The sequence below is a fragment of the Molothrus ater genome, chromosome 14 (assembly GCF_012460135.2).
Source record: "Molothrus ater isolate BHLD 08-10-18 breed brown headed cowbird chromosome 14, BPBGC_Mater_1.1, whole genome shotgun sequence".
NCBI lineage: Eukaryota > Metazoa > Chordata > Aves > Passeriformes > Icteridae > Molothrus > Molothrus ater.
Genome location: NC_050491.2, coordinates 8,522,072 through 8,535,404, shown reverse-complemented (window position 1 = coordinate 8,535,404; position 13,333 = coordinate 8,522,072). Strand labels below are relative to the sequence as shown.

General features: G+C 38.8%; 1 protein-coding gene across 1 annotated transcript in view; it reads right to left on the bottom strand.

Moving 5' to 3' along the window:
- The window catches only part of COL4A6 (collagen type IV alpha 6 chain), a 108,463-nt gene that overhangs the window by 65,149 nt on the left and 29,981 nt on the right, over nt 1–13,333 (bottom strand). The window contains exon 3 of the mRNA XM_054516352.1: nt 7,184–7,267. Within this exon, the coding sequence (XP_054372327.1) occupies nt 7,184–7,267 (84 nt within the window). The remainder of the gene's footprint in view (nt 1–7,183; nt 7,268–13,333) is intronic.

Below are 13,333 nucleotides of genomic sequence, written 5' to 3'. Positions count from 1 at the left end.
ATGAATACACAAGAGAAATTGAAAGGTTGATGCTAGTCCTATTCTAAGGAGTTACGTGGCAAGTAAAACAATACAGACTCATCAAAGTCTCCATTCTATGGCCAAGAAAGACAACAACAATTTTTACAAAGAAAGAATTTGGATACATGCTTTTATTCTCCAGTACTTAGGAAGCTGAGGGGGTCGGTACTAGAAACTCTTGCTGAACTCTTTGTTTTGTCCATATGGAGTAAATCCTCAGCACAGCTTATCACCTTTGGTCTTGGAGAAAGTGCCACAGATACAAAGTTAGAACAGAAGGTCGGTCATGGCAAGGCTCCAAAGAGGGAGAGACAAGGCTAGTCTGGCTCTGCCTTCCCATCTGTCTGCACACCTAAAATGAAATCAGTGGGAGTGATGGCGCTGCCTTCAAGGGGAACAGCACGTTCCTCCTGCAGGTTACCAGGGTAGCCATGGCAGCTGGGACAAACAAGGAATGATACAGTTCCCATTCCCAGGGCAACGTGCCTGCACCCTCAGCTGTGCCAGCAGCAGAGCAGAGAATCACCACGTATCTTTGGATGAGGAGGATTTATCACAGTACAGGGCAGAGGGACCCAACTCTGCGCCAGCTGAGCACAACTTCCAGGAGTCATCTCAGCTTCCATCCATATCAGTAACATCTCACCTCTGAGAAGCTCAGTTTGGGAAAATGAGAAACTTTCAGACTAAAAAACAGAAACAAAAAGAACATTCACTTGGTATAGTGAGACTACACAACTTCTTCTTAAATTAAGACAACTCACAGCATCGTAGGATGAAACAAGGAGCTTTTTAAATGCTCCATTTGCTTCCAAAATAGTGTAAAGACTTTAAAATCCTGAGTTAAAGCTCACATGGAGCACAATTACTTGAACAGTGGCACATCTTCACTGGGTTTTTCTAAGGCATCTGGAAGTGCTCTATGGAGCACAGCTTGAAGACCTGTGTTCTGGTTCATTTGAAAGGTCCCCACTGCAATTACAAAATCTGCTGCCCTTGCAGGCAGAGTGAAAAACAGTTTCAGGTCACAGAGTTACCCCACCCACCCTGATGACACAGAAATGCCATGGATCCTGGTTAGTTTTGAAAGCTGCGAAAATCTTCTTAAAAAGATATATTTCCTAGAATATACTTAGCCTCCCTTAGTACACATGTCCGCTCAGACAAAACTGCAAACCAAATCACAGACAAGGGTTTGCTACCAGAGCCCCCATGGTGACCCCGCTTCAACACAGTTGTTACTCTTACTGAATTCTACAATAAGATGGGGGCCTGTCCCCTCCAGAAGTCTTCCCTAAGAGATGATGTAAGACTGCACATAGGAACAGGTTTGGTCTTGATACCCATTGCATAAGGAACCCTTTCAAATGCAATGAGTTTGGTTTTATTTCTGCTGCTTCAGTATTTGGCATGGTTCTCATTAGAGGGCTAAGCTCAGTGTATTTAGGTTCAGTCAGGACGACATGTACAATAATTGTTTAATGCTACATTTGGCAAAGTTTGTTTTATTACTTTAAAAAAAAACAAACCTTGGCAGTTGTTAAAAAAAGCAGCTGGCACGTAACTTGTTTGACTTAACTATTACCTCATTTTCTTCCAAAATATTTCCATAACTTCTTAATGACAGCAAACAGATGGTCAACATTTTTCAATGTTATAGATAATCCTCTTCTCAAACCAAATGATGGCATTTTATATGTTTAACCAGAAGGGAATTGGAACAAGAATTAGACATTATTTACATATAGGCCATCTTTACAAAAATAACCAGATAACAATCCCAGTATTACTTGCACCTGAATCCATGGTGAGTGCATTTAGCACTGCTCACACCTTGGCATTGTCAGTTTGAAAGAAATGGCAGCATCCCACAGTCTGTTTTGAATTTAACTGGTCAACCTGCAGGCCATGGGTATCCAAATGGCAGCACTACGTCCCACAGTGCTTGTCAAGCCAGGGAGTAGGAAGCCAAATTGAAACACAGAGAAGTTTGAACCAACAGCATTAAAGAATTTTGTCACCAGCAAATATGTTTGTGTAAAGCACTTCTGCAAAAAAGAATCATTTTGTTGAGTCGGCACTTTCAAAGAAATTGTGTTTCATCAGGAAATCTCTGACTGTTCCAAAGAGAGTGATTAACCAGCCAAAGCAGAAATCAGCAAACATTATTAACAATAGAATTTATAATTATTACAATCTCATAACAAAGAAAGGTCAACCAATCTTCAACTAATTATCACAAGAGAGACACTTCGTACACCCAGCATTAAGTTGAGGGGATTAGTTCCAGACAAAAGTTAATCTAAGATCTCTTGCCAGTGCGACATTAGTTTATGCTAGATAACAATTAGATTAATCATCCAAAGTTCTGACCTCAGGTTACACTGTTCACTGCATGGATGTTGAGGATCTGTCTAGCTTTTCTTGCTTCTTTGAATGCCACAGTAATTCTATCAAAAACTGATTGTCCAGAGATAATTTACACTACATTTACTGTCATCATTTTAACTTCAGAAAAACCAATGGGGAATTGCATGTATCTCTGGGCACACCAACCTTTCATTCAGATAGCAACCGCATTTTTCAGCAAATCTCTCAATCTTAGTCAATTCCTCCTACTCACAGTGCTTTGCTTCACCCTGTGGTGTAGTCTTGGAGTAGACAAAGAGGATTTTGTTTGAGTGGGACCAGGTCAGGGGATGGGTACCCTGGCATACCTGATGCACTCCAGCAGCCCTTTACTTTTTACTCCAGCAGCCCTTCCAGTGTAAAGTGTCCACCATGTCCTCAGAACCAACTGCCTCATTCTACAGATACACCCCCTTCCAGCCACACCAGTTGCTAGAAACAGTCTCTGTGGAGATATTTTTTGAGACAGGAAAGTGGTTCAATAATGCCATTAATAGTTTTCTAATTGATCATATCATAATCTTTGAATGGGCTTTAAAGAACACATTTTATATATAGACATGATCACATATTACAGGGAAAAAATATATAATTAGCAATACCAATTTTTCCCAATTTACAGCACCTATAAGCTGTAAAAGCTGTCTGGGACACAGCCTCTCCTAAGTAATTTGTGAAGCCTCGGAAATAATTTTAAATTTTTTTTTTCCTTAATTTCTTTTTTGGTGGGGGAGAATGAAAAAACCCAAAAGATTAGCTCCAGCACATGTTGAGCAAAGTTTAAAACAAACTCTAATATTGTTATAAATTCCAAGATAAGTGAACAGGCATCAGGAGAAGGTATACTTGCAACAAAGACTGGGTCTGCTACTTTATCTTCGTGAGTGTTTGAAAGTTGATGACATTATAAAAACAAAAAAGCCAACATTATTATAAACAAATGCAAAATGAGCTGCAAAATGAAATGGTGCAGGCTGCCAACTATTTAGTGCTTCTTGATACTCTGAAAGTCTGAAAAATGCCTCCTGTTCCCTGCTGACTTATCTGCAGAGCATTCTTAGCAAGACAGCCACCAATACAGCATAAAACTCTCAGCAGCATTATCCCCACCCATAAACTGTGGACAAACAGTGAGCAAGTGGAATGAAAAACACTTTTTAAAACACAGTAAATTCTTCTGACAGTCCCAAAAATCTTCTAGCTGTAGATCACTCACCTGCACAGAAACTGAACATATCCTTGCATTAGGATAGGGACTAGTATAGGAATTTATATTCACCTCCTCATTTAACTTTTTATTTAATATGGTTGCTTTTATTTCACCTTTCCTCTTGTGCTTCATAATTTAATATAAAGCACGTTCTCTGCCCATCAGTTGTTGCTCCTAAAGATGACTGTATGTAAGTCTTGTATGCAAAAGTGGGTTCAGTATAAGTTTGTGTTCAGATTGTCTCCTGTCCCAAAAAATTGTATGTACCAGGGTTCATTTGGGTACTATCACAGCAGAATTCCCTTTCAAATTGCCTTAGCTGGTTAACTGGTATCTCAGCCGGCCAGAAAAATGAGAGTAGTGACACAGAGATTTAGAAGATCCACACATTCACCTAGAGACTCCAGCTAGGCAGGGAAGTAACCTCTGGGAAGCTCCCTGGCATTTTCTTTGCAGAGCTTTACATTAGCTTTCATATCAAAATCAGTCCAAGTTCTAACAGAGCAGTTCAGGGGAACAGAGCAACCAGATCCAAAACTCCTAGGTTTAAAATCAGTTTCCTGGGCTTCACTTGCTATTACATTTATGTTACACTATCATACCATGTGTAGATATCCTCTTGTGCACTTCCGTAGTAAGAGCCACACACTCAGTTTAACTTTTTAACTTGACCTCTGAGAAAACCTCCAGAAAAGGTCCTCGCTGGGACCCTTCAGTGAAGACAACACTTCTCCATGAAGAACTGGACTTCTGCACAAATCACTGGATTGCTACTCACACATCTTTACAAGATAAAAACTGATAAGGAGGGGAGAATGGCTGCAATGGCCAGGAGTTTGACCACTGAATTACTCAGAGACAGGCTTTTAACTAACTCATCATTAGATAAAAGAACCAATTCTGAATCACTGGCTAAGATGAAGAATGCTTCCCTAACAGATTTCTCCTTATGCAGTCTTCACAGTAAATTGGATCATATCAAGATTCAATGCACGGCCTAAAATTGGTACAAGATAACATTACAGCTTTCCAAATGTAAGGCAAGCATTTGGACAACAGAAGGGAAATTTTGTGCTTTTAGGAGATGTGCCTCACCACACTGCTAGGAGAGCTCCCTAAGGGGCTGCTAGACAAGCACTGTACCACCCTTCCTTCAGAAAAGAATCTCAATTATTCCACAAATTGCTGACTCACTGCATAGAGATTAGTCTTCTAACAAGGTCAGTCTTACAGATAGTGAGATTATACTGGTTTGTTGAGTTTTGGGGTGGGTTTTTTTTGGTTGGTTGGTGTTTCTTTGTGGTTTGTGATTTTTTTTTTAATATATCCTGCACATATAGCAGCAGTCCGTAGCAAAAACAAGAAAGTGGGCACCTGTGGATTACACAAATCTGCATCCCATTTCTAGAAACATCTCTTACTCATCAAGTAGTCTGAGGCAGTTTTGACATTTTTATTGCCTAAATAAAAAATTTAAAGCTTGATCTGATCAAAAGCGCATTCAAGGAGGACATTTAAGGACATTGTCTATATTATTTTCATTAAGCTGTCAGCTCTTTGTTGTGCTTTTTAGCTATTTCCTTCTTTCAAAAAGAAAGCTTAGCTTTATTCTGATCTGGTTAATTGTGGAAAATTGACAGCTGAAACATTTTTTTTAAACAAAATATGGATTCAGGGCATTGACAAAGTCCTGTCTCCCTTTCTGAACTGAAAGGCTTTGCAGCAGTGGGGAAGCAGCCAGGCAGGAAGCCAAGGAATTAGCCTCAGGCTGTACAGTGCAAGAAACAAGCTGTGCTGCAGGATACATAATCACACCATCCCTTCCCAGTTCAGCCAGTCACCTCCATATCCTCAGGCATGGCAGGCCTCCAGTAGCTGCCTGCAGATGTCCAAGAAGGTGTCAGGAAGGCTCAGCACACTTGATGGAAGTAGTGTTGTAAAAGGGAAAGATTACCACTTGTAGCAGACACTCCACTCCATGGACAGGTCTCAGCAGGATGGAATATGTGTTTGGAGGACTGAAAATGCTCAACCCATACAGGTCACATAAGAAATAAGCTAAAAGCCAAATGAGTTCTCAGGTCAGCAATGAAAACAGCCTAAAATCTTTGTGACATCTTAACAAAAGAGATGCCAAGAGCTCAAACTGCAAGGTCAACAGCATTGTGGCCACTTCAAACAATCAAGTTGGACCCAGGAATGTAGAGAGACAGAAGAATGATGCTCATTGCTGTCTAAAGGTCAAAGCATTTACAGGATATTGTGTTCCAGAACCAAACTAGGTCTGTCCCTTACTGTATCTATACAAAGGTATTGAGCAATTCACTTTAGCTCATATTCTAGGGTATATGGAGAACTTCCTTGCAAAGTTTTTCTGCTTATCTCTTTAGACATGCTTTCCCTCTGCCACATGATGTACTAAAAGAATTTCTATATTTCCAGAGCAAACACATCACCAGTTATCAATTAAGCATTCGCACTCTGTCTGTAATTAGAAAAAACCCATAATTTTTAAAACAGCCATTTTTAAATAGCAACATTTTCCTAAATTCAATCCAAAAAGGAATGCCTTTCATATACACATACTGTGCCACTTAAAAAGACAGGAAAAAAATCAGGATTGCTAGAGTTTAAATAACATTTAATTTCTTTTGGTTTTGCTCAGAGGATGAATTTTCAATATGATTTCGGAAGTACAGCTGATTAATTAAACAAGACAACTTGTATTATTTCCCTTCTCTTTAAACCTTTCAAATTCCTCAAGTACCTACTGTGTGCTCTTTTCTCCTTTCATCTCCAAAAGCAAAATCTGTAAGATTCTAAGATTAATTTTCATACATGTTAAAATGCTCTAGAGCTTAAGATAACACATTAAGTAGATGGTGTCTGGACAAAAATTAACATTGTAATTGAAGGCAGAGTGAAGTCAATTACTGCATTCCCCTAAGAGAGGAGATAAGCAGCTGCATTAAGTTACAGTCTGTTCATAAAAGCAAAAGAAATAAAGATTTTTACAGAAAGCTTGCTTAAACATTTGGCTTCTTCAAATGAAGACTTTGGAGAGAAAGACTTCAGTTACACAAACAACTTCCTCAAAGGGAATTGCTTAGATCATTCTGAGTTATTACTCCTCCACAACCAAATACACAAATCAAAAACACTTCCACAAATAAGCACAAGCTATTATAGTAAGGCCTGGGCAAAATCTGTACTAGAACCCCACACTACTTTGATTTTCGTAATTTTAATTGTTGTAATCTACTTAAAAACCATCTGACTTCTTTTGAACTAGAGCTCAGATCCCATAAAGAAATAGGATTCTATTGAAGACTCATTACAAAGTGAGCCATTTGTAAATCTTCAGAACAGCTTTTGAAATCTTGGCCAGGGACATTTGAAATGCAGCTGGTCTTCATAATTTGTCATTTCATGAGGTCATTAGATTGAGAATTACACATATTAACATGGTGTTTATTTATTCACTTATTTCTAACTAGATTGATAAGAGGTAAGGACAAGTTATATTAGCGTAAACAAACTTACCCGTGCACCCTTCTCTGGAAAACATTTGCATCCAGCACTGCAGTTGCGGCCCCCACATGGCCCAATGTAGGACTTCTTTCCACCCTAAAAAGAAAGAAAAATTTTGAAAAAATCGAATTTCATAACTGTTTGTTAGCTGAAGATCTTTAATTAAAACACTTGGTCTGTCAACACTTTACATCTACATTACCTTGGTTGTGTGAACTTGCTGAGAAGTAATTGGGCAAAGTGTACTTATATTTTAACTTTTCCACAGTTGGGTCCTTTTCAGAATCACCAAATAAACAGAAAAAGTTGGGCAGAAGTTCTTTGAGGACAAGTGACTACACAAGTTGGTGCTCTTCTGCAAGGTGCAGGGTGCTTCCCAGGGCTCTCAACCCATGAAACTAGATGATGTTTTGAGATACTCAGTACACTATTGGACTGGGATCATAATTGGTAACTGCAACTTGTGCCTCAGCCATCCTGCATAAACAAGTATCTTTACATCAATAGGAACTATCAAGACAAGTTTGATTTTGGGACCCTTGCATGTTTCTAAGAACAAGAAGCTGCATCCCTAAACCACAAGAACAAAAGCTACTGCATGAGAGAAAATGGCATTTCTAACTAAGAACACATGTACAAGGAAGTGTGTAGGAAACCGCCATGGATTTGGATTTTAACTGAAAATATATTCCAAATTTGCTGCACTGGCATTAGTTGTTTCAAGAATAATTACAATATTTATATCAATCAGAAGTCCCTATATCACAAGCTTAATTCCCAGCCAATAGAGTACATGAAAGCTAACAACATGAATTTAGTTTATAGAGTTTGACCTGCTTCCCCACTAAACAGATCTGAAGGACTGGGCTTCCCAAAGCCCTGCAATGCTACTGACAAAATTCTAAGTCCTGGAAAAAAGGTCCCCTTTAGCAATGTAGTTTAGTCACACACTAAGAACACCCCTCCTCTAAGGAAACTTTCACTGTCCAGCGTGCTCAGGTACAGTACTTGGATTTGAAATTCTGAAAGGAATAAACATTTAAATTTCTTATATGAAGGTGACCAAACTAAATGCCAAAACAAGTTCAGACTGGAGCCAAAAATTTCCTTACTGAAAGCATTCACAGGAAATATTTTTAAAGCCTTTAAAATTTCCTGACAGTGAGGAACGTGAAAAATGAAAGACAATTCATGCAAGCTTCTCAACTTTTCAGCTTCTTTGAATCAGCCTTCTCAAAGAAAGTAAATAGTCTGATATCACTTGATCAGTGTTCTGCTGAAGGTAAATAAAAACCTCTACACATGCTGATGTTTACACTGCTTTGCTAAATTAAACACCTTTGGACTTAGAATGAACAGATATTAACAAAAAGTCTTAAATCCAGTCTCCCATACTTCCCTACCCAGAAAGGAGTGTTATCTCTTGCTGTAAAATAGTCATAACAACCTTCAAGCAATTCTAAGAGGCATCAAGTATAAAAAAATCCTATGAAACCACTGTGCAGACATTTTGGGAGCTTTGTTCTGGTGAGGCCCCATTAGATATGGGGCTTTTGGACTACTAATTAAAATCCTATATTAGGATCTAACACCAAACTGGAACTGAAGAAAGGCACCACAAGAGAGGCACCATAACGGGAAATGCACCACAGACAATTCTCACTGTCAGCAGCAGAAAATCAAGAATGAAGTAGAGGTAAAAAAGAAAACCAAACAGCTAACAAAACAAAAATTACCAGCCAGCCTATAAACTACCCAAAAGCAAAGAGAAGGAGACAAACTGTATCTAGAGGTTATAGAATAGACTGTAAGAGCATCTCCAAGCTTTTGGCTTGGAATGGTCACTTGAGTCTGTAATATGCAACAGCAAGGGCTCAGTACATAAAAACTGGTCCCTATCTTAATGGACACCCTGCTGAGAGGTCATTTCTTTGTGAACCTGTTTTTAGAGTGAAGTGCACTGAGATACATATTTTCCCATGCTTATATGCCCATTTCACAGTGGAGATTTGGACCCACTGCTAAGCAATGCATATCTCTATTCCTGACACTTAACCTTACATTTAAACTCTTCACACACAGCTTTTTGCCTCCAGGTAGTCAGGCTATGCTTCCCCAGACACTTATTCAACCTTGAATTCTTCAGAGATTTAAACTTCCAATCAACTTTTTCTCCAGCTTATTCCTTGTTCCAGCAGTCACTTTCACAAGCCCTGGGGGCCCATGGTTCTGTCCATTCAGATGCCTCCCAGGAGTGAGCAGTGGCAAAGAAGTTTCCTTCCACCATAGCTCTGTATCCCTCTGAGCTCACTGCCTTGCAATAGTCACTGTCTCAAAGCACTAATCCCCTGCTCTGGTGGCAGTCAGGTCTTTCCCAGTGGTACAGGACTGGACAAATACCCATGATTTTTTCTATCCCTCAGGCTCCTGCTGCTCCCATCATTGATGCAGTGTAGTAAATATGGCTCTAGTCAAAATCCCACTGAAGTCAAAAGAAATATTTCTCTTTAATTTATAGGAAGCTGAATAAAACTCTCACTGAGCTTTCTGAAAAACTGAGAGTGTGTCCCTATTTTGTGTAAAATTGTGTTCACCATGTACTTCTAGGTTTCTTTTTCACAGCATGAGGATCACTTTGCTCACTTATGAATGAAGGCATTTGGAAAGGAAGCAAATCAAAGCCAGTTGGCTCCAAACCAGGTGTACATCTCCTGAGTATTTTATTTAAGGGAAGTAGCTGACATCAGACACTCCATGGCTATTTAAATCCTGAACAGCCATGTGCATAATATTTCTGAACACAACTCTAAAGGTTGCATATAAGATTCTAGACAACAGTGTTCTCTTCTGAAAAGGTTAATACATTTTCCCATTCAAATATATGAATGTAAGGTCATTCAAACATTTACAGATTGTAACCTGACCCACGAAAACATGAGCCTGTCATGCTTGTTCTGTGCATGTATTCAGGGAAGGGATTTTTTTCCAACTACTCTACCTTTCAGATTGATGACTATGCTCTTGAAAAAAAAAAGAATTTTTAAAAAAAGGTTATTAGTTATACTGGTAAGCTCCAGCACTATAAGAGAAATTAAGGAAACCATTTTCATTTCATTGCATGGAAGCAGACCAAGATCTTGAAAACAAAAACCAGAAAAGCAGCACTGTTACAAAAACACATACTCTGAGATTTTAACAGCCATCATATCAACTGAGTAACATACATCCTGATTTTAACTGAGTTATTTCAGGCTTACATAAGAATCACTACCATGATTTCAATGTAAAAAAAACCCACTCTATTTGAGAAGTATTGATACAAGTGAGAAACTATTATTAAAAGACATTCAAAACTAAGAGTTATTTTAAGGACAATTTTCCTCTTGTGCTTCTGGTGTACCTCTATCAAGCATTTATGCACAGTTGATTCATGAAGAAGCAGTGGTATTCAAATCTTTCCATTGACTTCAGCTTGTTCTGGACTGGAGCCAAAGAGTAAAGAGACCTCACAGCTGTGATGCCAAAAGAGGTGTCCCAGAATGTTCATTCCAGCTTCTCTAGAGCAACATACAAGGCAACAGAATAGAAGTACATGGCCTGGAAGGACCTGCCTACAAATACAAAAATTGTAGGTAGGAGCAGGTAAACCATCTAACAAAGGACTTTAGTGGGAGCCCTCCAGGAAGCACAGCTCAGATGCAAGAGCTGGGGCTCCATTTGGTATCAAAACTTCTCCTCTGTTTCAAAGGATCAACTGCAGAAGGCTTAAAAATCTCATCTGAAGACAATGATTTCAATCAGATAGGAAAATGAAGCCAGAGGAATGGGCTGAGAGCATGTTTTGGGAAAAGACTGCAGAAAGGTTAAAAACATCATCTTTATCATGAGAAAGCTAAAGTAGCAGTGGTGGAAATGGTGCAAATTGGAAAATTTTAGTAAAGAATGGATTCTAAGGAATAGTAGCACACAAAATTACACACAAAATTGGAGGGTGTAAAGTCTGCTGAAAAAAGAACATACTCATGATAAAAGAGGAAAAAAGGACGATGACAAAAAAATGTTGATGATAAAAGAGAAAGTGAAAGCATCTCTAACTTGCATAAAGAGGTATGGCAGGGATGACTTTTTTGGCCAACACTTGTCTCCAGTAACTTCCAACTCAAGTTAAGGACTGCTCCATTACAGCAGTACAAAATCATAACAAGAAACATCATAATCAAAAGCTAGAAAGGAAGTATAATGAAAACTTCTGGAATCTTCAAATTAACAATTTTCATATAACTCAGAATTACCTGCTGATGACTAATAAGGAAATTTTATTCACAGTACCAGACATTCAGATACCCTTGCAAAATTTCACTGAAAAAATTATCAGTGAAACCGAATATCTCTGCTCATGTCACGAGCTGCTATGATAACCTCACTTATTTCAGAGAAAGCCTCAGAAACTCCCTCAGGATACCTCCCTGAGCACAGAACAATCTTGCAAAGAAATAAGGATATGCATTAGCTCCTCCTAGATTTGCCTCAGCTTCCACAAAAGCCAAAGCAGTACAGCAGACTGCCCTTCCCTGCCAGAGATGACACTAAACATGACAAGGAAAGAAAAACCAAATAGCACAATTCCTTCTTTAGAAATAATCACCTTGAGAAAGATGAAAATGCCTCTATAACTATAAGAAAAGCAGTGTTATTCCTAAACACATGAGAGAAGTGTGTGAAAATTCCTTTTTTATCTGACACTTTTATTTTATTTTAAATAAATATGTCATGTAGCTTCTAGCTGGAATGTGGCACTTGTTTCCCTTGATTAGCCCATAGGACAAAATAAAATGTTCGGAATATTCCAGATTCCTTCCTTGTCAGATTAGGAAAAGGTTGCCCTGAGCACTGAATTCCCAGGTATGCACATTTGCACAGACATTGACAAAACCTAGACAGCAACTTTTCTCTACAGCAAAGTGACAGAAATAATCCTTATTAGCCATAGCCATTTTATACCTCTAGTATTTGCAGAATGCATACATAGGAAAGCTCCTGCATCCCCATCCCACAACATGGTACATGCTAAAAATATCTGGGACAAGTTCAACCACCACATTACTCTGACAAATAATTCTTACTCTACAAAGTCCATATTTTGGGGAGGGAATGCAAGCACTCCTCCTAACAGCAGCAGGGACTCCAAATCTGCACTAAATAATCTCACACAGTGCCTTGTATTCAAATCCCTGGTCACATTATCAAGCCACTCATTAAGAAACTCTGATGTCCCATGCTTAATTACCAGAGGACTACAGTTTTGAAAATGAAAATGAGTGACTAAGAACCGAGTTTACATTAAGAAATGTTCCTGTAGAAAGAGATTATTGCTCCTGGACGTTGTCATTAATAATTGTGGAATTAATTAATAATGGAATTTACACACAGATGGGCTGGGCATGTCTCTTTTACACAAAAACAATTACCTATGCCTGTATCCCAAACTAACGGTCACACATTCAGTATTTGTCTGTTCAGATTATCAATATACTTACCCCAGATTAAATTTCCAAAATCAATGGCACACATCAACTGCAGATGGTGGAATCTGCCAAGAACCACTCTCATGAGCAGTAAAATTTAGCAAAGTATGATGGCCCATGGGTATAAAGTTTACCAATCTTTTCCAGGTCACTTACAATATCTACACCAAGGTCACTCCTTCCTTTTGGGGTGGCACAGATAACTGAGCAACCTATCTGCTCTCACCTAAGCTTTCACCCTATTTTTTAAATAGACAATCTTCATCACACATTACAGAAGGGCCAAAAGGCCCAAACAGCTGAATGTCTATATAATTATAGAGTATCTAAATAAAAACATATGCAGTCATCTCCTGGAGCTGTCAGAAGACTACCTGTTATAGTACTAACATGATTAACTCTTTAGCCTCCATCTCTGTCGACATTCTATTCCCTTGCACTTTGTGATCCTGAAAATAAGAGCTGGCTTGGGATGTGGATGCATCCTCACTAATTTCCCTGGAGGTTTTGTCATTGACTGAAGCAAGAACAGAGTAAAGCCACTGCAAATAGCACAGTGAGACATCCCACTGTGTTTTAAGTCCTCTAGGAAAGATTTACTACATCAGCTTTGGAAAGTACCATGCACATAGCGTGT